At 47.8% G+C, this 25,922-nt stretch overlaps 2 protein-coding genes across 2 annotated transcripts in view; one reads left to right on the top strand and one right to left on the bottom strand.

Annotated features, from left to right (window-relative positions):
* SLC67A1 (solute carrier family 67 member 1) overlaps window positions 1-2,961 on the bottom strand; it is a 58,267-nt gene extending 55,306 nt beyond the window's left edge. The window contains exons 1-2 of the mRNA XM_071427759.1: window positions 2,768-2,961; window positions 1,321-1,418 (exon numbers count right to left, since the gene is read on the bottom strand). Coding sequence (XP_071283860.1) covers window positions 1,321-1,418; window positions 2,768-2,923 — 254 coding nt within the window. The 5' untranslated portion in view covers window positions 2,924-2,961. The remainder of the gene's footprint in view (window positions 1-1,320; window positions 1,419-2,767) is intronic.
* Window positions 2,962-20,035: 17,074 nt separating this feature from the next.
* CDKN1C (cyclin dependent kinase inhibitor 1C) lies at window positions 20,036-21,819 on the top strand. Its single transcript, XM_071427758.1, has 3 exons — window positions 20,036-20,799; window positions 20,889-21,015; window positions 21,153-21,819. The coding sequence occupies exons 1-2, from the start codon at window positions 20,349-20,351 to the stop codon at window positions 21,008-21,010; spliced, it is 573 nt and encodes a 190-aa protein (XP_071283859.1). The 5' UTR covers window positions 20,036-20,348; the 3' UTR covers window positions 21,011-21,015; window positions 21,153-21,819.
* Window positions 21,820-25,922: the final 4,103 nt, after the last annotated feature.

Here is a 25,922-nt window from a genome sequence, read left to right as displayed (position 1 = left end):
GAAACACATTCTCTCTTTTCCCCTTTCTTCCTCTTTTCTATTTAATCTGTTCCTACACTGACATCAAAGCAGTCTCATGTCTAGAAAACTCCTTTTTATCTCAAACCTATATTGTAAATTTTGGCTTCAATCTGGCAAAGGACACCTTTGGTCCCAGTCAGATTTTGCCATTTTCCTTCCCTTCAGCAGTGACTCTGGATATTAGTGAATGACATGCAGGGAGGAGAACCAGCTTTCAGATGGCACCAGATCCAGGACAGAAATACTACTCTAGGTTTGTGTATTAATAGGAAAAGCCTATTAATTAAAAGTGGGCCCTTTGCACCATCTCCATTCTTAAAAATGCATTTTCTGCCAAGCAGTGCTGTAGAATCAAATGTTGCTGTTATTTATTTGAAAATGTGTCCAAGGGCATGTGTCCAAGGGCTGAGATCAGATCCACAAAGTGCCACACTCCATGTACCAGAGGATCCTGTAGAGCTCCAATCTATGTCAGCCAGAAAATAAATTTCCTGCAGGTAAACTGAAGCAGCCTACAGCAGCTCCCTATCCATTTATTAATTTGCTGATCAGTAGCAGGATCAAGAAGAGAAGTTACATTTTCTCTGTCCCATTTTAGTTTTCTGTCACTGAATTACACATCTCTTTCAGGGTTTTATTTTTCTTGGTCTTTAGGAACGTATTCTCCCACCACTCAATTTTTTTAGAGCTATTTGCATTTCATGAGGAACAGGAGAGTCTGTTCCATTGGGTAAAGAGGCAGAAAGCCCAAATATTTTCCACTCTTTTCTTATTTTGATAGCTTGAGTTTATAGATATTCTTAACAGATTCTCAGAAGTTCTTAAAGGTCCATGCAAGTCTAAATTTGTATTCAACATGGATGCAGATTGATTCAGCTGGTGAAATGACACCACCTTCACTTACTGTAATTGACAGCTCTACTTGCCATCAATAAATACCCTCCTTTTTTTTTGTTTTGTTTCCTAGTCACAGGATTTCTAAGGTTACACATGGCTATAAAACATTTGCAGAATTAAGCTGTTAGGACCTGGGCTCTGAGGACTCTGGTGGTTTAAGCCCATTCCCAGGATATTATTACACTTAAATGTGTGTCATTAAAATGTAGCTAAGTTAATATAAAGGCTACTTCTATGCTGCAGTATTTCTAATAATAGCATTTATTTTTCCCTTGCTCATTATGAAATCCTCAAACATTTCAACAGGACCACAAACCAGAATGAAATGATTTTTATGAAAGCATAAAAAATGCCTGGCTTTTTTCAGCTATATAAAGGGTCATGAGAATAATTCTCACTTACCTTCCAAAAATGTAACCTCCCACAAGCTGGAGGACACCAAAGATGGTCTGGAGATAGCCAAACCCCACTGAATCCAAACCTAGGCTCTTTGCCAAGTACTAAAAATGAAGAAAAAAAAAAAACACCACAAAAACCAAATAAATGGAAAAGAATCAGGCTATATTTATGAATAAACATCTTAATATCTGTGTGGAGAGGATCATAGCTCCAAACAACCACTTCCTTCAGTTCCCCACCCCTACAGAGGAAATCTTCATTGGCCAGACACTGGCAGCTTACTAAAGACCAAATGTCTCTGTCCCACACCCTGAAGGGCAGGGACATGTGATCAAAACCATCAGTTTTGCACCAGCTGACAGGTTTGTATCACCATTTACCTTTGCAGTTCAACACAGCTGAATGTATTCAGCAACAGCTAAGGGGGATAAGGGAAGTTTTAAATGCCTTCTGCCTCCAGACCCTGCACCTGGAACAGCCCAGCCATCCTCTGGGAGATAAATATGGAAGAGTTCTGGAGCAGTTGTTTAATCAACAAGCCAGAATCAATGAAAGTACAACATGAGCAAATATTGCCTTTACTAGATGGTACACCCACAGCCTGAGCTTGCAAAAAACATAGATGCATACCTTGAAGAGCCAATGGGCAGTTATTTCTGATTCATGTTATTGTTGTGTCATGCTTTTGTTTTGCCTGGAAGTGCAGGGAGACCTTATCTCTCTCCACAACTGCCTGAAAGGGATTGGTAGCCAGCTGGGGTCAGTCTCTGTTCACAAGTAACTAGCAATAGGACATGAGGAAATTACCTCAAGTTGTACCAGGGATGGTTTAGATTGGATATTGCAAAACATTTCTGCACTGAGAGGCTTGTCAAGCACTGGAACAGAGTGCCCCAGGGAAGTGATGGAATCACCATTGCTGAAGGTATCTCAAAAATGTCTAGATGTGGCACTCAGGGACATGGTTTGGTGGTGGACTTGGCAGTGTTAGGTTTCTGATTGGATTCAATGATCTTAAGGGTATTTTTCAACCAAAAGTCCTCACTGATTCTATAAAATCAGACCGAAGAGTCCAGTAAGTGAGAAGCAATGAATCCTACTGAACTGGTTAATGACAAACCCCGCCTTTGATCTGAAACCTCTGCTTCCTGGTAGCTGCTGGATGGGTCACTCTCACACTCCATGCCAGAAGACACAAACTACAGCAGCTTCACCCAGGGCCCTCAGGCCAGGAAAGGGCTCTGGGTGCTACTGCAGCCCAGGTAATAAATCAGCTTTTAGCAGCTGTACCCTGGACAGAGACACAGCCTGCCTGTTTGGTAAGAATACCAAGTATTCCTCTCAGTTTCAAGGATACCTTTCCTCTTTCCTGCTAAAAACTATCTTCTGGCTTTGCTGGAAAACCTGCATTGAAGGAAATGTGCTGTGGAGCAAGAGAACCCATACTCACAGGCATGAGTCCCATCTGCATGAAGAGAAAGGTCAGGTCTAGGGCTGCAATCACGTAGGCAACACGGATCACTTGCTGCCTTTTGGCCTCTCCCAGGGTGTCATTGCTCATTCCTGAGGCTTCTTCCTCACCTGCAGAGCTGGTTTTTGCATTCATGGTGCTCACAGAATGGCTTGTTGCAGGACGGGCTGGGAAATGACACGGAGGCACTCGCTAGCTGCGAATGTGAAGCGTAGATAAGGGGCACAAATTGTGTGCACAGTTCAAAGCTTAGTGCTGAGCCAGCATGCCACGGATCTAATGTTTCTTTCTTTCTTTTTTTCCTCTTCCCTTTGCTTGCTAGCTAGGCAGGATCAAAGTTAACCGTGCATCAATCCACGGATCTGGTTCTTCAGCCTTGTGGGCTCACTGCCCCAAGCGCCATCACAACAAAAATCAGCTGGAGCGTCCCAGCGAACTGAAAGTGAACATTGCCCCAAACAAGAGCATGTGATAAGCTCTTCAACTCTTTTAACTGCTTCACTTCCTTCACTTTTACTGCCCCTGGTGGCTCAGGAGAGATGACTGTTTTAATTCTTCATGAAAGGCATTTTGCTTTTATTTTTGGAGGTTGCAAGCGAAGCTTACAGCAGAATGACTATTTCCAATTCCAGTAGGTTTATACAGATCCTGGAACAAAGACAACTCTTGCATGTAGTCAGAGCCCCTCTCATCATCTTTTCCTAAGCCATTTTCCCTCCTTTCCAGGTGCTGCAAATTAATAGTAATTCTGAGCTAGCAAATGTTCACATGTGATTCCACTCAAACTACAGATTACCAGCCAACGTCAAAAACATTTTTAAAAAAGTATTAAATCCACACAAATCATGAGGCTGACTGCCAACTGGGAAATGAAATAAATAAGACTCTGGCCTTTGGGGGTTTTGTTGTTTGCTCACTTGTTTACTTAGGGTTTTTATTTGTTTGTCTGCTTACTTATTTGCTTGGGGGTTTATTTGTTTGTTTTCTTACTCGTTGAAGCCTGGAAGTCTGGTTGAGGATTATCTTTCTTTTGAAGAGAAAAAGAAGATTCCAATGCTCTGACTTTGCAGAATTATAGGAATTTTAGAAGGAAGAGAACTGGAGAGCTCATTCACCCTGCTGCTGGAACACCTTGGTTCAGCTGTGGCTTTTTCTAGGCAAGCTTTGAAAATCTCAAAGAAAAGAGATTTGCTCCTTCTCCGAGTATGTGGGAAAGAAGTTTTTCCTACTGTCCAACCTGAATTTCTTGCACTGCAGCTTGACCATGTCACTCAGTCCCCTCTAACTTAGTAACACCTCAGCTTAGAAACAGAGTCTGGACTCACCACGAAGGCAGACACAGACACATCAACACAGAGACATACACAGATGTCTGCTGGCTTGGATCTGGAGGGGTTGTCAGAGCTCTAGGATTCCAGCCAAGCCTAGGGAGAGTGACCTGTGAGATCTCTGGGCACACCTTTTTGTTCAACATGTCACCACCAAGCCCTGGGATTTGCTGAAGGCTGCCAGACTCTACGTCCTGGCAAAGGAGGGGGAAGTCCAAAGGTGAAATCTTTCATCAGGGTTGGGTACCATATCACTGGAGATTGCACAGAAACAACCCTGCACAAACTCAGAGCATGAGTGGAAAAAGCACCTTTAAAAATTACTTTCCTACAGCAATACCAGCACTCAAGCAGATCCAACTCACAAGAATTTGAATCCAGAATTTGGATTTGTTACTGAGGAAGGATGATTACCCAACACATATCCCAACCCAGCAAAGGATCAGTGCTCGACATTTGGTTCATCTCAGAGCTAAACAATGGATTTGCCTGCACTTTGAATGTCCTTCAGCACAGTACCAACATCATCACTCCCTGGCTTGCACTGGATAGGCACAATGCACAAATTACTATTGAATAGAAGAGTCAAATTAATGACAGAATTCTGTTTATGGAGGTTTTGAGACAACCAAAAAGCGACTCATGCAAATGCAATGTACAACTGTGCTTACAGGAAACCTTGCTGCCCTGGACTTGGAAAGCATCAATAATTTGACTGGTGGGTTTGTCTCAGCAGCAACTGAAAACAGATCCCAGCAAGGCAACCAGGGCAGCAAAGACTTGCAGATGCAGCCACTCTCCACCAGACAGAGCCTTGTCCTGCCAGGGCATGCAGTGCAGACAGCTAGCCAGACACATGCTCTCCCTTGGATTTGGCTTCTTTTTACTGGCATTGACAAGGGAAGCGGAGTAAAAAACCGCACAGTTTAATTTCCAGCCTCTGGGGCTAAAGGCACAGTTCTAAAAAGCAGGAAGCTAAACTTGGTGCCTGGTGTGGAGGTGTCTAAGGAGAATAAGCTGTGATCATCAGTTCCTGTACACCCCCACCCCTGGATGGTTTAGCACCCAAGACTGCTCCTTAGATCAGGCTGCAAGTAAGAAAATGCCCTGGGCCCAACTTGGTGATCCTCTTCTAGCAGTCATGTCCTTGGGCAGGATCATTTCTCTCCCATCCCAGCACTTTGACCCACACAGGACAAAGGTGGCAGTTTTAAGCCATCTTTACAAGCCAATGGCCAGGTCATGCCCACGCTGCCCTGGCGCCAGGGATGCAGGGATGAGCTGTATTCTCCAAACCTGGCCAAGATGTTGGCAGCCTCAAACCATCTCAGCATCCTCTTGCGAGGTTTTCCGCACAGGCACTTGGATTTTCAGCACCTGATTTTTAGAGTCTTGCCCCATGAATCAATCGGCCTAAGGGCTAAATGTGGCAGCAGGAGCACTGATGGGAATACAGCCACTGTGATTGCCACAAGACAAATTCTCCTCTTCCCCTGAGTGAGAAGCCTGACCAAAAATGTCTGCAGGAGCCTAAGTATGGTAGAGATTAACCCCGTTCCCAGCTATGCTCCACTGAACACCACGTTTGCAGCCATGCAGCTCAGGGCCAGCTCGTTTATACCTGCAGTGATAATGCACCACTAATGACAGATGGCATAAGCTGGCACTGCACTGTTATCTAAAGGCTCCTTCTGGCTTAATTATAGACTACACCATGGGTAGCACTCGGTCACTGACAAGCCATCTTTGAAAAACAAAATTAATTTTAAAACTGGGGAGGAACAGGTTATGAAGAGGAAATGAGTTTTCTTGGGTAGGATAAATAAACTTTGAATAGACATATATTTCAGGGAGACTACCATGAAAATGAGCAAGGAGATAAATATCTTGTGGTAAAATTGCAGATTAATCCATTAGCTATGCATTAAGCCTTGACACTTATTCTCAGCAATTTTGGAGTATTTATTGCTGCCATCCTGGTGTGTCTTTCCTGAGGCCTATTTATCTGAATTTATCTGATCTCTGACAAAAATAGAGCAGGAAACCTGAGAACATCTTTTAAAAAATCATAAAGGCTCACTGTTTATGTTACTTGGGCAGAAATTTTTCTTAAATTGCTGGAATGGGAAGCAAGGCTAGCACTATGCATAGGGAAGGGAAATCCACCCACATCAGAAGTTGAAAATGTTGGTTGGAAAACAATGAACTGGGGGTAAATAAATCTTGAATCCTTCTCTGAACTTGTTTTTTCTTCCACAGAGGAAGCTAATATGATCTGGAGGAACATGAGGTACCCTGGGTGGGAGCCTGCAGGGGGTCAAACAAAGTTTTCAGTCCCAAAGGAGCCTTGAAGAGGGATGAAAATGCAGATATAATGCCCTGCAATGAAAGGCATCTCTCAGGCCTCAATCCTCTATGAATTTGAACTGGCCAGTGTCTTCAGCTACACAAAAAAATCAAGAGATGGGATGAAGCAAATCCTGCTCCAACATAGATCAGTCACAAATCCTTGCCCTTGTGGGTGTGCATGCACACCCATGGCAAGCATGACAGCTGGCTGGGAATGCCATGGAGGGAATCACTGCCTCTTGCTGTCAACAAAACTTTCACTTCTCCTTGCAAAGAGAAACAGCATCTCTGTGTGCTGGGTACTGCGGGTGCCAGGAGAGACATGAGGTGCAAGTTGGAGCACTATGAACATACCTCATCTCCCTGCCCAAGGAGCGGCAGAGGAAACCCTTCCTCCCTCTGGGAGAGCACTGAGAGGCCACCAACCAACAACAGTGAGGCAGGCAGACATTCAGACATGGAGGGACATAGCAACCCTTCACAGAGACCCAGTCCTCAGGGAGCCATTGTCCTGGGCATGTTTCTTCAACTCTGCAACATGAGAAAGGAAATGGAAGAATTATCTCAAAGCGATTCCTCAATAGTGGGAATGCTGAAGGGCTGTAATGAGGGAAACTGCTCAACACCAGCCATGGTCGGTGGGAGCCATCAAATCTGCAGGATCTGGCCTGATCCCTCTCTTTCCCCAACCCCATGACTAAGGGAACAGGCCTCATTTGTATTCTGGTGAAAGATTTATACAGTTAAGCAAATAAGAGCATAGATGGCCTGGTATTGCCAAAATTATATCCCAAGTTTGTTGACTGATTTATTCCTTTGTCTAATTGTGTCCATGAAAAAAGCAGCTCGCTAATGAATGGAAAAAGACTCCACATGGCCAGCAAAAAAAAGGAAAAAAAGCAGCCATGTTTAGTTTACAAAATAGCAGTCTTCAGGGATTTTCATAAAACTGCAGAGACAGTCCAAATCGACAATGAAATCAGATTCCTGGTAGCTGCTGAGCTCTTTTGGCTTTTTCTATGTGTGTATTAAATTGCAAAAAGCAATTATTTCTAATTTGTTTTTATAAAAATGCTGGTGCACTTATTATGCCTGGCAAATTATTTTGTAAAATGGAAAAGGCTATTGTTCATTCTCTTGGTAAAGTCTTTGTTACTTAGCATATTAAACTGCAAATCACATTTTATCTGAAAGGTCCCTTCCAACCCAAAGCATTCTATGATTCTATGAAATATGGCTGGTTATTATTAACTTTTTAGTGGTAAACCCCCAAAGCTCCAACTAATACTGAAGCCTCATTTGGTGCCCTGTAACCACAAAAAGAGGTTGAGATTCAGATGAGATTAAATCCTCCTTGTCTTGCAGATGGGACTCTAACAGACAGAGGGGTTTAATGACTTCCCTGAAAACAGAGGAAGTCTGTGGAAGAGGCTGGAGTCACATTCAATCATCCTTTGGATGCCAGTCCCCTTGTTAACCACAGGGCAGTTTCTTCTCTCTAATATTCTGGAAAAATTAAAATAAAAGAGAACATTTCTGAATGCTGGAATTTGACAACAAAGCATGCAGATGAGACAGAGACTGTGTCAATTGTAAAGGAGTTTTGGAAAAATCCTGTGGCCTGAATTCAGGGGAGTTACACCAAAACTAACATGACCAAATAGGAAGAAAAACTCAGTTTTTGTACCCATCCAGTCTCCTGGGCTCCAGCAGGACCTCACTGGGGCAGGAGCCTCCTGTGCCTGCTCACACTGAGTGAAACCATTAGGATGATTTCAGCTCAGCCTGAGGACTTGCCCTGCATCATCTCCCAGCTGTGGCCATGGCTGTGGCCCTCCCTACCCAGAATTTCTCCCAAGCAAACAGAAACCCCTCAAGTTTCAGTGAGCTGTTGCCATGCAGTGCAGTCAGGCTGCTGGGCTGCCTCTCCTTCAAGCAGGGACAGCAAAAACCATCAAATGCCTCCAGCCTGTTATGCCAGAGCACTGAAGAATCAGCAAGCAAAAGATGACCCTTAGTGAAAGCCCAGATCTGCTGCATGGCCTCTCTGCTGGGCAAATGGTCTCTCCTAGACCTGACATTGTTTCTTCACAAGCCACACTTGTTTCCAGCAGGCCTGACCTGTCCATCTCTGGAGGAAAATGTGACTGAAGGACTGGTTGTTCCATCAGCTGCTGAGCAGGGTCCAGGCAAAACTCCACACACTAATAAGCCGTGGTGACAGCCCAGAATCAATGGATGCTTCTGCTGCCTCTGTGGTCGTGTCTTCAGCTTCCTGGCATGTTGGCATGCCCAGTCTTCAGACAACTCACTGCTGGAGAATGGATGAAGCCCTGGGCTCCAAGGTACACACAGTGCATTGGGAGTCTGGGGTTCACAGCCAAAGAATATTCCAGAAGTGATAAATCCGGACGCACACACAAATGGAGGCTCAAACTTCGCCTGCACTGTACAATATTTCATTCAGCTGGTATTACACAGCCACCTTCTGGAATTGCAGCAATGTCTGGAATGCAAAAGCTGTTTATCATTTAAATAACATTTAGGCCATTATAATTTATATGAGAATTGTGACTGATTGGGGCTGTATGGAGCTTCTTGTTGTGGTTTGCTGTAGGAATGCTGCAGATTTCCTCTGCACACATAACATTCTCCACACAATAGGAGTCCCAGACATTTTCAACTAGTCTCAAGCCTTCTGCCTTTACCAAAACATTTTCCTGTGTCAGAATCAAACAATTGCCTGATTTATAAATCTCAAGCATTCAGGAGACCACCAGCAACACAATGTAACAAGAATCCCTCTGTCATTCAGCCTTCCAGCAAAGCTGTACACCGCACAAACAAAACACGGGTGTGTACCCAGTGCTCCTGCAAGTGCACATTTCTGTATGGAGCAGGGAGGAAAGGGCAGAGCACATGTCTGTAACACCTTGCACAGCCCCCTGCACAGAAGGGGGTCTGTGCTACATGCTGAGACAAATCCTTACGAGTTCAGGGCCAGGGGAGACATTTCCTCTCCCAGTCTTGCACAGAACCAACATGCCAGGAGTGGGGAGAGGACAGCTGACCCCATGGCCCCACTCCCTACATGAGTGGGGGATAAACCTATGTTGCAGAGATTTGCTGCCTATGGCTGGGAGAGAACAAAGATATCCAGAGTCATGCAGGCTGGATTTATCAGCAGCTCAAAAATGGTGAAATGTGCAAGCATGGCTTCACAGCCCCTGGCTGATCTGGACTCTAAATGACTTACAAAGCCTCATCCAAGGTTCTTGGTCTTCTCCCTCTAAGTAAAACACCTCATTTCAGATGAAGGCTTGAATGGTCTTGTAAGGTCAGAGCAAATCCTGGAGCTCCCACTGTTGCAAATCAGAGCAGAGCATGTACCCCTGAGTATCAGTCAACTCAGCAGGAAAACCAAAGTTTTTAAAGATCTGGAGGACACAAGCCCTTGGAGGTATCCTCTCTGCCAGCTAGGTCTGCACCCCCTACATCAGCAACAAGAGCTGTAGCCACGGCTACTCGGGGAGAACAATTACAATCTTGATTTTAGTTGGAAATACAAGAACAATGACAGTTCTACTGGGTTTCTTGTTCAAGCCACCAGGCGGCTTTGGAGATGCTTCATTGCTTCCTCCTGGCCTGCCCATAAAAATCTCTGCTTGAATTTACCTGAGACAAAAAGAAATTTAAAATCGCCTTTGCTGGAAGTGGGAATTCCTCATGGACTCCTTAGCACTGAGATTGTAGGGGGAACCCACTAAGGCTCTTGAGTGGGATATGAGAAATCCTCACAGTGGTTTGGGGAAAATTTTCAAGCAAAACGAGTGCTGAACACTGAATACAACTCTAGCATGGACAGATAGTTAAGAGTGGAAAAGTTTAGAAAACACATCTCTAAGCTCAGCCTACTCTATCATATAATTAAATCCCTCTTCAAATATATCTGAAATTTTGCTGTAAGAAGCCAGAACCTGCATGGTACCATTTGATTCTCTTATTTCCAGTTTCAACCTCTACAGGCACAGCCTTCCCTCAGAGCCAACAATGAGGATGCATTTCTAGCATGTTGCAGGTATGTCTGTCACAAGAAAACTCCAAACCTGCTCAGATGTTCTCTCTTGAAAGCACATTTCTTGTAATAGTTCTTCAGAATTATTTTGGAACACCAGGACCTGTGAATTAAATTTATCTCTCTTTGTAAAGAATCAGAACAGACTTTGCACACTGTTAGGATCCAACCCTGGCATCAGGACATGAGGGCACACACAAATTTTCCCAAGACAAAATCCCTAAGAGCTATTTATTAAAAAAAATATGTCGGGTCCGGCTGTCTGTCTCTGCCCCGACACGGGTAGAGTGGTTCTTTGGTGGGCGCGATGCAAAGGACGAGTCTGGACTCTTCAGCTTTCGATCTTCAGGTTGTTTATTATTTCTTATCTACAAAATTTTCTGTCTGCCCAACAGAGGTCTGATCTGCAAGCAGTCACAGGCACTCTCTGACCACCCACGGGGCGGTCATGTCTTTTTATACTAAAACCTACGTATACAATATTTACCTTTATTTCCCAATGCTTTTCGCCCATGTTGGCAAGTGCACCTTCACCATAAACCAATCTCTAAGTGCCAACATCATCACAGGAGATGGAGGACAAGAAGAAGAAAGAAGAAGGACAAGACACGCCCTGATCCCTCCATCTTGTCTCCATAACCCCCCTGTACCAAAAACCTTAAAGTCTATATCTCACCCTCTAAATGTGTCTCTTTTACACCTTTTACTCTAAAGTGATTCTCTTGTCCTCAGACTCTTGTTACTTCTGTGGATGGATCAAAATCAAGCCACCAAACACTCTTGGCAACATTCCAGGATTTTCGAGACCCCCAAGGGTTCTCCTGGCATCTCTGGACATCGGGAACGATGTGCTGAGATCCCACAAAAATATTTCAAAATACTTTTTAAAGCTTGTCCCTGAGACGATCACAGGCTCACAATGCAGAAATCAAGCAAGTTTTACAAATTTTTAGACTAGCTCTGTAAAACTGCCCCAGGTAGGGTGCTGGGAAGTAATTCCCCAACTTCCAAACTTGACTGGGTCCTGAAGGCTCCAGGCACCAATCTACTCAGCAGGTCTGCCCAGCCTCTCTCCTCATTACCTTCAAAACAAAACAATAAGGATTTATTCCTTTTATTTATTGCCCAGTGCCGCCAGGGGAGAAGTGGGTTATATTCCTTCTAAGCCCCATCAATCAAATTGCCAAATTCAGCCATCTCTGCACAGGTGAAACAACAACCACCACAAATCCCACTGGAGGTACCCTCAGAAGCTGCAGGACTGCCAGGGCAGGTCACAGACAAATCTTGCCTAATGGCTGTGGTGCATGAAAAGAAAAGACTCTAGATTAAAGTTGCAGCCTGGTGGTTAAAAAAGGAGAAAAAAAAAATAGCCATTCTTCCATCTGCAAAGCAAGTGCATTTGATCCAGAAAGCAATGAGATTCTGTAAACATAACACCTCCAGATGTATTTATTTCCTTCCAGAGCAAACTCACAACCATTTGGCTGCTGTCAGCTTAAATGATTTCACCTGGTTTCTGTTTTCTCTTTGAATACCAACAATGACCAGCTGACTCATTTTTACTTTGAGAAGTACAGGATCTGGATTACTTGGCTTTAGACTGAAACCATGACCCCAATTCACTGGGAATTTTGCCTCTGATTTCCATGCTGGCAGGATTTAACTTTCAAGTCTTTCATCCAGCTTCTCTTCTGTTTTTACTGTTAGGAAAACATTTGTTTCAGACCCATTTGGTCATGAGTATGTTTGAGAATGTGTCTCCTGGTTCACACCAGAAGAATTTGCACCATGTCATTTTGAAATGCCCTCACGTGCGTGCTCACTGAGCACCAGTGAGATATCTGTTACCTTGCACAGCATCAGGGTGTGGTTTTAATTGCACCTTCAAGGAATTAAAGTTTAATTGAGAAACTCAGGTACAAATTAATCTCTTTGTGCCAGATTCTCCTGTCCGAAGTCCAAAAGTTATCCTAGCTGAAAGGGAGAGCTGGGCACCTGGAGCTCATTGCCCTACACCCTTGTTTTAGCAATAACTCCTGAAAGAAGTTTCAGAGCAGCTGCTAAGGAGGAAACTTGAAAGGCTACAGCACAACCTGATGATTTTTCAACCTGGTCACAGCACAGGAACAAACCTGACTTTCTCCTGGCCTCCACCATCTACCAAGGGACATTAAAATCACATGTAATCAGAGTATTTAGTAACATTTCCAACCATGATCTCAGGTAACACATCCTTCCAGCCTCTGTCCAAAGCTCAAGAACTGCCTCATTAAGAAATAGCTGTATCAGTGGGTGTAATGCAAACCATTAGAAAGACTTTAGGCCAGTGCTACCTGTGGCCTTCCACCTCTTCTGCCCTGTTAGGGGACATGGCACTTGCTTTCTCTCGGGATCTGCAGGAGGCTGAAGGCTAGTGGGATTTGTGCTGAGTGCTGCTGTGGATGGCACATACAAATCCCTTAATGCTACCCCATGTATATATAAAACACAGGCTGAGCTCCCAGCAATGGGGCACAGAAGTAATTGTTCTGCATTGTATAAATGTGCTGCTGGAGCCAGGTAAAATTAACTCCTCACTCTGTAGGAATACATACCTGATTGTGGGCATGGCAGCCCTATTATGGTTAAACTGCTGTAGAATGATGGACTCCCCCAGGGGAGTTCTTTGAACCCCTCCCTCTGCAGGTTCACCACTGGCTGGGTGATGTTTGGTCCACATTCAATGCTTGCAGCAAAATTAACGCTATGATTCTAGCAGAGTGATTATAAAGTGATTGCTTTCCAAGATTAAGAAAAAAATAAAATTTTAATGCTGTGTCTTCAGAAAGTTACTACCCTAAAAGCAAATTTAAAGCTGTAGGCAAGAAGATAAATTAATCAAAGATTACAAACAAGAAGCCGGGGGGTGAGGAGGGAGGGAAGATGATCTCACCATGCTGCGTCACCGCGGGATATCTCAACAGCCCATCGCTCCAATGGGGGGAGCAAGCCCTGAAGGAGAGGCAGATAAGCAGAGGGAATCCAGCCTGGAGCACAAGAGAAGGAACAGCCAGATCCCACAGCACCGCACTGCTTTGCCAACCGCTCCTAGAGAGGGAACCCGCCGCAGGAAAATGTAAAAGAAACAAAACTCCTGGGGCTCCTTGAGACACCTCCATGAAGCCAGACAAGTGTCTCTAGGTCTGCATCCTCTACAGCTGGATCTGCTTCTCTTGGATTGCCAGGGTTAGAGTGCCACTGAGTTAAGTCACATCTGTCATATTTGAGAAGTGGCAATGACAGAAGGAGGGCTAATGGTTTTAAACCAAAAGATTTAGGATAGATATTAAGAAGAAATTCTTTGTTGTGAGGGTGGTGAGACACTGCTACATTTTGCCCAGAGAAGATGGGGATGCCCCATCCCTAGAAATGTTCAAGGCCAGGTTGGATGGGGCTCTGAGCAACCTGTTCTGGTGGAAGGTGTCAAGATAACCTTTAATGTCCTTTGCAAAGCAAGCCATTCTATGGGTCTGCAATAGCCAAGTTACACCTCAACCCTAATTTCTCACAAAGTAAAGTGAGTGTATTCTTCTATTCATAAATTTTGCCAAAGAATTGTACAAACTTGGAGCAATTTGAGTAGTCTCTAGGATGGTTATTACAGCTACAATGTATTTCCTTACTCTAGAAGCACTGTACACACCGTATGGAATGAAAATCTGCACTTTCCCATAATCTGCTCCCCCAAAGCTGCCCAGGGTGGCCTGGAGAGCAGTGTCCCCAGCAAACCATGCCCTGAGGGATCTCTGTGGGGAAGCAGAGAGCCTGAAACGAGGTAGAGCCCAGCCCGGAGCCCCTTAGGCGGCGAACAGCAGCACCTCATGTCCCGCGGGGGCAGCCACCCCGGGGCTGGACGGCAGGAGAAGGCGCCGACAAGGCAGAGGCGCTGCGGGGCGAGGTGTGCTCCGGGATGCTCCGGGTGCTGCGGGCACAGCGGGGCTGGCGCTGCGGGGAGGGTGCGGAGGCTGCGGGCAGAGCGGGGAAGGCGGCAGGGCCGACATTAGAGGGCACCATTGCCCCGCGCATCGCCGCATCCCCGGCTCCGCCGCGCCGGACGGGGCTCGGGATGGATGGGGACCGGGGCAGGGACGAGGTGCGGGCACGGCCCGAGAGCAAACGCGGCTCCCCCGGGGGTTTTCCGACAGCGCCGCACGGACTGGGCCGCGTAAAACTTGGGTCGTTTAACTCTCCCTTCACGCTGTTTTTAAGGTCTTTGTCGTCAGCATTCTTTAGACAGCCTCCACTTCTCGGGTGTGTGTTGCTTTCACAGTCAGATTTCATGACGTTTCTGGGGCTTTGGGGAGTTTTTCCATACTCTGTAGGCTTTGTTCCCGGTAGGCATGTAGTGATATTTTAGCAGTAGTTAAATGCTCCATTTATTTATACTCCCTGCTTTTCTGTTGGTGTAATTGCTGTCAAAGTCATGCTCCACACTCACAGGTCCTGTTCATTGCCACTCTTTGCATTGAAGTAGAGGTTTGCGTTTTGCTTGTTTTGACATTCCCCTGGGAATCCATGTGAAGATGCCTCCGATGCACTTACCGCTGCTCTTGGGCTTGCTTGGGGACCAGGCACCTCCCCTCTGTAACAGTCCAGGCCATGAAGGATCTCCTTCAGGACTAGACTACCAGCAGTAAAAAACCTGTTTACTTAAGAAACATGAAACCAAAAATAAAACCTGCGTAATGGCCCCTTCACCACTACCTCCCCCTACATAAAGTAGAAATAACCTATGAAAAGCTACTCCAAAAATAATATTACCGTGGATCAAGATGAAAGGCGAGGGGAATGTCAAAACAAGCAAAACGCAAACCTCTACTTCAATGCAAAGAGTGGCAATGAACAGGACCTGTGAGTGTGGAGCATGACTTTGACAGCAATTACACCAACAGAAAAGCAGGGAGTATAAATAAATGGAGCATTTAACTACTGCTAAAATATCACTACACAGACAGCAAGCAAAAAAGGGCCACCCTCCACAGGTACGTACGGCGAGCTGAAAATGCTGCTCGGTACCTGCCATTGCCAGCCTGCCTCCCCAGATAACAGCATCCTGCAAACGAGCCAGGCTCCCAGTCAGGATGAGGAGCCAGATGGCGAGTGGAGTTCATCTAGTAAAACAACATGATGGCAAGAGCAAAAGAGGAGTGTGAGGAGAGAATGCAATGGCCCCTGGTGTACTGGCAGGTCCATCAATAGATTAGGCTAAATTCACTGCTACCTTTGTGCTACCCTAATGATGCACAGCAGCTGGACAGCAAGGCTGGCTCTTCTTATAACAACCAAGAACAGAAGGCATAATAAAAAAAATAATTAAAGGAAATTAAATTAAATGAAGCAATTTTTTTTTGTCTGAGATATTAGCTTATGCCTTTCTTTTTTTTTTTGAGAACACAACAAAAAGCAATTCAAACTGAATTAAAGCTGCCAGAATTTTTCCAGGGTTCTGCTCGGATTTCCTTTACCCATTTTAACCCCTGTAATAGTGTGGTTTTGCCCAGCTATCAAATCTAGTAATTTGAGACTTTATGACCTTGTCAAGAAATGGAAAATTCTGAGTCTATACCAGTTTGAATAATTTGAATTATCACTTTAGTGGTAGAAAAGCCTCGATGAAGAGATTGAGCAGTCTGTCCTGACTTGAACCTTAATTGTAATCAGTTTATTTAAGCAGGATTCCAAAGTACCAAGCAAAATTGCCACTGGTATAAATGCAAATTGCTTATGATCACATGCTTAGTAAAAGAGAAGTGCAAAGGAGATAAAGTACCACTGTCTATTGGTCTATGCTTCTGCTAAAGCAATTATGGGATATAACATGTTCTGAAATGAAGCAATCACATGTAGATCGCACAACAGTTGAAGAATCTTGAGTTAAACATTGCTGAGCGTAGATAATAACCGTGTACTAAAGGAAATGAGAGCAGAGCAAAGCACAAACCTTGCAGCCTCAGGGGCCCAACAACAGGTCTGCTTGTCTGGCAGCATGCTGAGGACAATCCCTGCAGGAGAAGTTCGCTCCAAGACTTGCCAAAAGATAGAAGAGTGCTCCTCCATGGCACCATGTCATGGGGCCTGTTTGCCTCTATACATAAGCATCTCACTAAACCCTCTCTTCTGAATAAGTTAACCTGGAGTTGCACAACAGCCAGCCCCATCAGAATGACAGCACCGAGAATCTCTCTTTTGTTACCTCCATAACTTCTTATCAAATCTCCTTGGTTACTCCTTGCTCAGTTTACAGTGCAAGGACCTCTCTTCCCCTATCTGCCAAGCCATCAGACTCAGCCCTGGCTCTGACATTCAACCTGGACCCTTTCCAAACAGAAATAGTCAAATGCAATAAACCTCCTGCAATTGCAATCCCTTTGCAATGATGCACAGGCCATAAAGGAGTTTGCTTTTCCCTCCCCTGACCCTTTTGAAACAGAACAGCTAGCAGGAATACACACTAGTTAAAGCCATTATTTTTCCTGACATAAGCAGATATGACTTGGATATTTTGAGCAAAAACGTTCCATTCTCACAGGGCATTGTTCTAACCATAGCAGTAATTACTCTGCTCAGTGTTCTGGAGCAGGAATTTCTAAAGAAGCTAGTAGGCTTGGTGGTAGGAGCTCTTGGGTAAGATTTTGTGGCTCATGTTAGGCAAACTGCTGGTTTAGAGGATCATAACCTACCCCTCTGGCCTGAGAGTTAACAGATCCACTAAATTAAAAACATCTCTCTGTGCATACAGTACTTCCTCCTCAAATGGGCTGGATGCTCTCTATCTCCACACAAAAAAGAAAAACAGACAGTGCTAGAACTTGTGAGCAAAAAGTGGCCAGGAGTATCACCAGCACCTTAAAACTGAAATGTATAGTGGGACAAAAAAAATCGAGTCAAAAGCATTAGGGAGCAGTAACAGTGAGGAAGCTGAACTAAAAAAAAACAGGGGTGGTAATTTCAAACCTGAGCTGCTTTACCTCCCAGGTGAGCTGGAAGGTGAAGTGGCCTCACACAAGGCAACTGCTGAGCGTTGAAACCGTCGTTCCTTGCCTCCCTCAAGCACTGCGTAAATATTGGCTAACCTCGGGGAAGGGTTTGGAAGGACAACACGTGGATTTTGCAGAGGGCACGCCCACATCTTGCAAATAGCAGGGGATCTTGCTGGTGCAGCTTTCATGGCAGGAATGTCTAAAATCAAGGAGGCAGAACACAGGAAGGGCTGGCCTCGCTGGCACGGAGGGAGGACGGCAGCAGGCTCACGAGGACTCCTCACAAAGAGCTCCTGTCTGCAGGGACCTGGCCATTGCCTTTGGCTCCAGCCTTGCACAGAGGGCACTTTTCCAGCAGGTTTCTTGAGGACCTCAAATTATTTTCCCTGCACAGCACATTTATTCCTAGAACCACCCCAACCTATATCCAGAGAGATGCATTTGATGGCTGCTGAGAGAAGTCCCCAGGTGAACACCGTGCCATATTCTCCAACCATCCCAGCTTGTGAGACCCACACCTCCTCTCCTGGTTGAACCTATGCCTAAATGATGTGCACCTCCTGCTTTTTAAGATGATAGCTCTTAGTGATGAGGAACTTTTCATGACCTGCTCCCTAAATTATAACCTTGGGGCCAAGAGAGCTCCACATGGCCATCTTCAAGGGCCATTTTGGGACAGAAAGGACAGTGGGGTAATAGTCACCTAAAGCAGCCGCATGGGTAGGTTGTCCAGCTCACCTGGGAAACTGAGAATGGCTGTTAAGAACATAACATCTGAACAGGCATCTTTAAAAGAAAAAAGTCTTTACATTTCTTAAAACACCAGTGCTATCACCATTAGTGAAATGAAAGTGCTCTGTCTGTACCACAGGTCAGCAAAGTCTTCTGCCAGGTGTGACTCCATGCCAGCCCAGGAAACAAGTGGGGATCTGCACCCTGAAGGCACTTGCTGCATCTTCTTCTCTCCATCACCACGCTACAGATGCTCCCCACTGAGCACCCCACCTGTCCCCACAAATATCAGGAAATGACTTCAGGAGATCAAACCTGCCATGGCATCTCACTGCTCAGCAGCCTGAGCATGGGTAGATCCTTCCTGTGCAGTGAGCCAGACTCCAACATTCTCTCTGCCAGCAGCAGCCAGCCCCAGGTCCGTGCATCCAAACCCACGGGCACTGCTGGTACCTCCTGGTGCGGGCAGACTTTGGAAGCACCACTGAAGGTGCAGCACCTGGGAGATGACAGGGGCTGTCCCAGCTGCCACAAGCTCCTCACTGGCACGGCAAGGGCGGGACTGAGGGTCCCCAGCACTGCTGGAGGGCTGCTCTGTCACAGAGGTGGAACAAATACGGAAACACCACAGACTGACTCTGGTGCACCTGGCAAGGCCTTTGCATGGATGCAAAGACCTCTCTTCTTGAAGCAGACCTACCTGTGGGCACTATTGCCCAAAGCTGCAACCCCTCCAGCCCTGCAGCAAGCAGGCATCTGGGGCAGTCTCTGCAGAGCCAGCACATCTTGGGAATTAGTATTAATTTTATTCCCTCTAGGAAATAAAACCATCCAGGTTGTTTTTGCTCAAGGGTTTGAACTTCCCAAAGGCAAGAGCCATAGGGATATGAGTGAGGGGGTCCCCAAACACACTGCGTGAAAGAGGTTCTTCTTTCCCCTTGTCTGCAGATGAAAAAATCATTGCCACGATGACCCTCTGAGACGCACATCAACACTGTGATGATGTTCTGGGACCAATTTTAGCACGGTGTCAATTATGCTCCCCCTTCTTTTCCTTTCATACTCCTCCATCCCAAAACAACAAAAAGCAATGATTGCAGTGACCTGCAGAAAATGTAAAGCACAAGCCAGCTGATCCCTGGCAACACAATAGCAAGATTAGTTCATCTGCAGTGAACAAACACGTATTATGTGGGTTTTAAAGTCAGGAGAGGAAAATGCTGTGGTTTTCATGTACTTCTATTCACTAAGGCTGCAAGTTATTACTTCCATGCAGCTGAGAAGCCCTATTTTTAAAAATAGCCTTCAGCTTGTTTTGAAATCTGCAAGCATCTCGCTTTGTTTTGCAGCAGAGTAATAAAAATCTCCGAGCCAGAAACGATCCCGTTTTCCTCCACACGCATCACCTCCCCCGCCCCAAGCCCCCGCGCTCCACGGATGCTGAAAAAACTGGCGACACTCCTCGAGGAGAAAAAAAATTAAAAACTCAAACAAAATAGTAGCGAAAAATAATAGCAAAAACACTCCCACACGCACTCTTCACGCGGAAAAGGCAACACGGGGCGAGGGGGGAAAAAAACCAACCCCGAATGTCGCCGGCTTGGAAGCGGCGGCGGAGCCGCGGCCGGCGGCAGACAAAGGGAGCGGGGGCCGGCAGCGGGCGGGGAGCGCGGCAGCCGCCCTCCGGGGCCGGGCCAGCGCCGGGGCCGCCCCCCCGGGCCGGGCCGGGCCAGGGCGGGCCAATGCGGCCGGCGGCGGCGCGGCGCTGCCCGGCGCAGCCAATGGAGGGCGCGGGCAGGAGCGCTGCCGCCGGGGGCCGGGGGGCGGCGGGGGGGGCCCCGCCAATCGCGGCGGGCCGGCGGCAGGGAAACACTATTATGCTAATGGTGTTTTGCTCGCACTCGCGGGGAGCGGGGTTTAAAAGGCAGCCGCCGGGGGCAGGGGTTCAAAGGCGGGAGGCAGGGCCGGTCTGAGCGCGAGGGAGCGAGCGGACGGGACAGGACGGCAGGAGAGGAGCGGCGGGGGGGCATCCACGCCTTCCCGGCCCGGCGGCGATGTCCAACGTGCACCTCTCCGGCACCGCCGCCCTGGAGCGCCTCTCGGCCCGGCGAGCCCTGGTCGGGCACGGCCGCAGCCCCGTCTGCAGGAGCCTCTTCGGGCCGGTGGACCACGAGGAGCTGGGCCGGGAGCTGCGGGAGCGCCTGCGGGAGATGGGGGAGGACGACCAGCGGCGCTGGGACTACAACTTCCAAACCGACACGCCGCTGCCGGGGCCCGGCCGCCTGCGCTGGGAGGAGGTGGAGGCCGGCGCCGTGCCCGCTTTCTACCGGGAGACTCTGCAGGTGGGACGGTGCCGCGTCCCCCTCGTCCGGGCGCCCCCTTCCCCGCCGCCGCCGCCCGCCGCCGGCAAGGGCCCCGGGGGCCGCCTGAGCCGGGAGAACCGCGCAGCGCCCCGCCGCCGCGGCATGCGGCTCCGCCGGAGGGGCCCGACCGCCCGCATCACAGGTGCGTGGGGAGCCGGGGAGCGCGGGGGACGGGGGGCGTCCCGCCGCACTGGCTGACGGACCCCTCTTTCCTCTCCGTCCCCCATCCAGATTTCTTCGCGAGGAGAAAAAGGCCGGCGGAGCCCAAGGCGGCGGCGGAACGCCCCAGCGGCTGCCCGCCGCCCCCCGCCGCCGTGCCGGCTGAGCAGACTCCCCGCAAGCGGCTCCGGTGAGCCAGGTAAGACGCGCCCCGGGAGCGGGCGAGGCTGTCCGGGCGCTTTCTGCCGCGCTCTCTTACTTACTTCCTATACCACGAACAATTCTTTTTCCCCTGCTTATTTTTTTCCCCCCCTCCTCTTTTTTGTTCTTCTCCAGACTTTTGCACTACTGCACCCACGGGAGAGGCGCGCCGCCACGGGAGGCGCGACGCCCCGGAGGCGCGGGGGGCCGGGGCGGGCGGCGCGGCGAGCCGGGACCCCCCCGCGCCCGCCCGGCCCGGCTGCGGGAGCCGGAGCGGAGCCGCAGCGCCGGCCGCGCACGGAGCAGTGTTATCGTACAACAGTGCAATGTATGACGTTCTGTATAGAAATGTATTATGCCTAATGTGAGTACACTGGCCAGAAGTGTAAAGCTTTAAAAGTCATTTATAAGAAATGTTTAATCTCTGCTGAGCTCTCAGTGCAAAAAAAGGAAAAATTAAAAAAACAAGTGTATATTTGTACAAAACTTTTTTTAAGAGTTATACTAACTTATATTTTCTATTTATGTCAGAAACGTGGATAACTTTGACATCCAATAGTCTTTTGTTTTCTTTTGGTTAAGCCAAAGGGCCCTATATTTGCTTTTGTTATTCACAAAATGTAAATTTATTTTTATAGTGGATTTTTTTTTTTTTTTGCATTCACAAGATGTAGCTATGAATCAAAATATTTTTTAGACTTTACTTGAAGACAAATCTGTTTCAATGGATCCTGAGCCGGTCTGTACCACTGCCATTGCAAATAATGCCACAACTTCAATAATAAAATTAAATAAAAGGAAACGGCCGCAAGCCTGCTTGGTGTGTGCTGGAGGGGAAGTCCGGGGGGAGGGGGGTGGCAGAGACAGCCCCGGCGGCAGGGGCGGGGGAGCCCAGCCCCGTCTGAGTCTCTCGGGGCAGGGGTTCCTCCCTCGGCCCGGGTCCCCCGGAGCGCGACCCCGCTGCGGGGAGGGCGCTCCCCGCCGCCAAAAGCGGGCGTGCGGTGCGGAGGGGAAAGGAGGGCTTTTCTCCCTTAAAAACAAGTTCAAACTCCTGAGTACTGCCGGAGTTAACCAAGCATGAGGGGAGCACACGCCCTCATCACACCCTGCCTTCGCCTTTCGGCTCGCTGTAATGGTTACTTCTAACAGTTCATCCTTTCTTCCCGAGGCTGTGTCTGCCCCCCCGGAGGAGCCCGGCTGGCCCGGGGCCGCCCCCCCGGCCACATCGCGTCTGTGGCCGCTGCTGCCTCTGTTGGGGACAGCCTGGGGGGGTGCCCGGTGCGTGCGGGTCCCCGGCGGGCTCAGCACGGGGGGACGCCCCTGTCGAGGCTGTGCAAACCTTTCCCCCTCCCCCTCTTTCGGCCGCGGGCCCTCACTCCGCAGCCCGGAGCCCAGAGCCCTGGCTACTGCAGGGAAGCACTTCCTGGTACCTCTTGCCCAGCAATGATTTACAGGACAAGCACACAACAGTTCTGGGAAAGGCAGCAGTTTCAGCTCGCCCTAAAAGACGTAAAAAGCAAAACAACACTCACACGAAATAAACCCTCCCACGAGACGAAATAAACCCTCCCAGGCAGCATTTTGACAGGGCTTTGGTGACAGTGCTGTCACAGCCATGCAGCGGCAGCACTTTGCGGCGTCCCCACGGCCTGAGGGCAGGTTAAAGCCGCGGCATCCTCAGGCAGCCCCGAGGGCTCGGGGCGCTCGCCCTGCTCTGAATCCCAGCCCCGCGCTGCCCGGGAAAGGGGGACAGAGCGGGTCTGCTGCTGGCTGCAGGTGGTGCAGGACTGGGATGCTGGAGAGTGCAGATGGGGAGGAGGACCAGGACGTGGGGACTGACTGGGCTGATTTATGCCTTTCCGATTCCACACCCCAATTTGGCACCTCTGAAATGCTGCACCCCCCCCTCGCTGGACCAGCAGCTGGGGCGGACCGAGAGGGCGTCACTCCCTGGCTTTCTGATCTCTGTATGATACACTTCCACGGAGGGGGGAGGGAGCTGAGAGAGTGAGGTTCAGGGTGAATAAGGCTCAAGGTTTGCCCACATCGTCTTCCCCCGTCACAGCGCTCCTCTCTGCCCCCCCCTTTTCCCCCAACCTCTCCCCCCGCTGTCACGGCCGCCAAACGCTCCTGGCTGTAAAAGTAACATTGATTACCTCCAGCTCCATGATCGCTTAATCAGAACGGGATTATTTTACACGCCCGCATCAGTGGCCGCTGACTCAATACGATTTTCCCCCCCTTTGAAAAGAAAAATAGCTTTTCCCTTTCCTTATGAAAGCCAACAATACCCGGAGTGAGGCAGCTGGATCCTCCAGGATTTATGGGCTTTTCTCTCGCTTTCATGAAAGCAGGTGCCTTTGGGACCTCCATTGTCCCAGCCCGCAACTAATAATAGGACTTTTTGCAATGAAAGATCCCTGCTCCGAGCTCCCAAATACCTCGGCCGGAGGAGCCACGAGGTGTGCCCAGCCTGGCCCAGGAGGAAAGCTCTCACCGCGGGGACAGTTTAGGCACGGGGCTCTAAAGCGAATAACCCCAGGGCACGGGCACTGCCCGAGCGGAGCTGTCGGTCCGCAGCCCGCAGCAGGCAGGGCGCGGTGCCGGGGGTGCGGAAGGTGTGCGGCCGCCCCCGCGCCCTGCCCCACCCAGCCGGCCGGCCCTCCGCGCCCCGGCACAAAGCACACTGCCCCTATTCTTTCGGCCTTTGTAGCCATATGGCAAATCCATGTAGACACAGCCAACATCCATTTATTCAGGCACATAATGTCCCGCAACAGGGAACAATTGGAACTTTGTTTGCTTCTATTATTGATGCGAATGGGCGACAGAGAGAGAGGGAGAGAAAAAAAAATCATTTAACTATAAGAGATATCCAGCTAATTATGAACCATATGTGCCTATAGTTTCAAAGCAATCCAATGAAGTTCATTTTAAATCTAGACTACTTTATTAGTACGGAAGACAGATGTCTCAACAGTACATGCATCAGGGGAAACCATGTAAAGAAGTTCTTGAAATATTTAACTAGGACTCATTCATTGTCAGAGGGGCTTTAAAGTGCCCTTTATCATGAGAATGCATAGGCAGAAGCGGAGGGAGGCTGCTGGTTGTTACCGCCAACCCACTTACCCCTTAGCGCTAAATCCCAAATTCCACTTTGGATTTGACGACAGGAATATTTTTGGAAAGGATTCAAAATATCAGGGGTCTTGAAGGACCGAGCTTGCTGCTCATTACAGCTACAAAAAGTCAGGTCATTATTTGAGCTGCCTTAATCCCAGACTGAAACCAGCTACGTAATTAGAGGAATAATCTACTCCAAAATCACCACCGCTCCCTCTCCCGAGGAGCAGAGCCGTGCATTTGGAGCAGGGCTTCTGCAGTTCCTCCCCTGCCCCAAGAGAGACCAAGACAGGAGCCTTTACAATACAGGACCTCCAGAAATTTTCCATACAAGCATCTCTCGATGTGAATCTGTGGTAGGCACCTAAAGGAAAAGGGTGCTGAAGGAAGACTGGAAGGGAGGCTTGGTGGGGGAGGAAGTTTCTCAGATTTTTTTTTTTTTTTTTTTTGGGAATGCAATTATCAGCAAACAATCTTGGCAAAAAGGTATCTTTATGAGCTCAGCAACATCTACCAGTAATTAAGCCACTTCAGTTAGATGAATGCAACATATGGTTGACACTGGGAATCATTCTCCTTCGTAGCCACAACTTCACTTTCTGGGCCAAAACTTGTTCTATTATCACTTAAAATAAACAAAACGCTGCTTTCCACTTCTTCAGCAAATATTTGTTGCTAATGAGCGGGAGGCATACGTAACAGGATGGGGGTGGGGGGGGGGAACCCATCATTTTTAAAGAATAATTTCTTATGTTTTGATACAGAAATAAAAAATTAATTTGCAATGAGTTGTGATTGCTTGGTAGGATGGCTGCACAGGGTGAAGGATCCACAAAGAGACATGCAAAATGGATTGACCATTTTAAAGCAAAGAAACAGATATGAAGAGTAGTAGCATACACACACACACACAAGAAGTAACTAACCAGGGAGTATAAAATAATTCATCAGGGAACAGGGTTTTCTCAAGCCACATTGTCACCTATTGCTAGAGGATAAAATTAAAATGCTTTTCCAATGTCTTCCCCTCCTGTACCTGCTCAGAAATGTTACTCTTGATAATTATTTTTGGAACAGGGTAAGCCAAAACACGAACCAAAAGTCTTTACTTAAGACAAAAGGGTGGGATTATATCTGACTGTCAGAGGATGGAGAAGAATCAACTATCTTCTCCCCACGCACCCAGTATCTAATACTGAAGACCACACAATTCCCAAATTCCTCATGGAAAGTTCTTCATGTTTTGGTTTATTCTGTTGTTTGTTAAACCAAGGGGGACTTTTAGCCATGTGTTTCCAAGAAACCTTGGTTGGAACAGTTTTTTGGGGAAGAAGAGAGAATGAAAGATGCCAAAACAGTTAGATAAGCTGTATAGGACATAAAAGCCCTGAAACAGGCCCTGCTGAGACAAAAAAGAACTCAAACTCTTTTAAACACAGAACAAACTAAATTTTGGACCCACTTTCCAGAATCCACGTGGCCAAGCCTCTGCTCCAGGAAAACCAGTGGCCTCACATCAACACCTGTGATGTCATGTGGGCCCCAGTCTATAGGATGGGGATGCAGGGAAAGGGAACAGGAGGATGAGGAGGCAGTGCCAGAAAACACCTAGGATGGGAATAACAAGGCATGGGGGGAGCAGAAGCATGGCTGGGGTACACTGGAAGAGGTTGGGCAGAGGACAGAACATTTTACTGGTATGCACCAAGGAAGAGAGAAAAGAGAACAGGCCACAACATTTATACCCTGCACATTCCTTCAGAAGCTGCCTAGCCCCAG

Source organism: Agelaius tricolor, unplaced genomic scaffold (assembly GCF_023055355.1).
Source record: "Agelaius tricolor isolate 1412-34295 unplaced genomic scaffold, bAgeTri1.0.p SCAF_5, whole genome shotgun sequence".
NCBI classification, from domain to species: domain Eukaryota; kingdom Metazoa; phylum Chordata; class Aves; order Passeriformes; family Icteridae; genus Agelaius; species Agelaius tricolor.
This window is presented reverse-complemented; position numbering and strand designations above follow the sequence as displayed.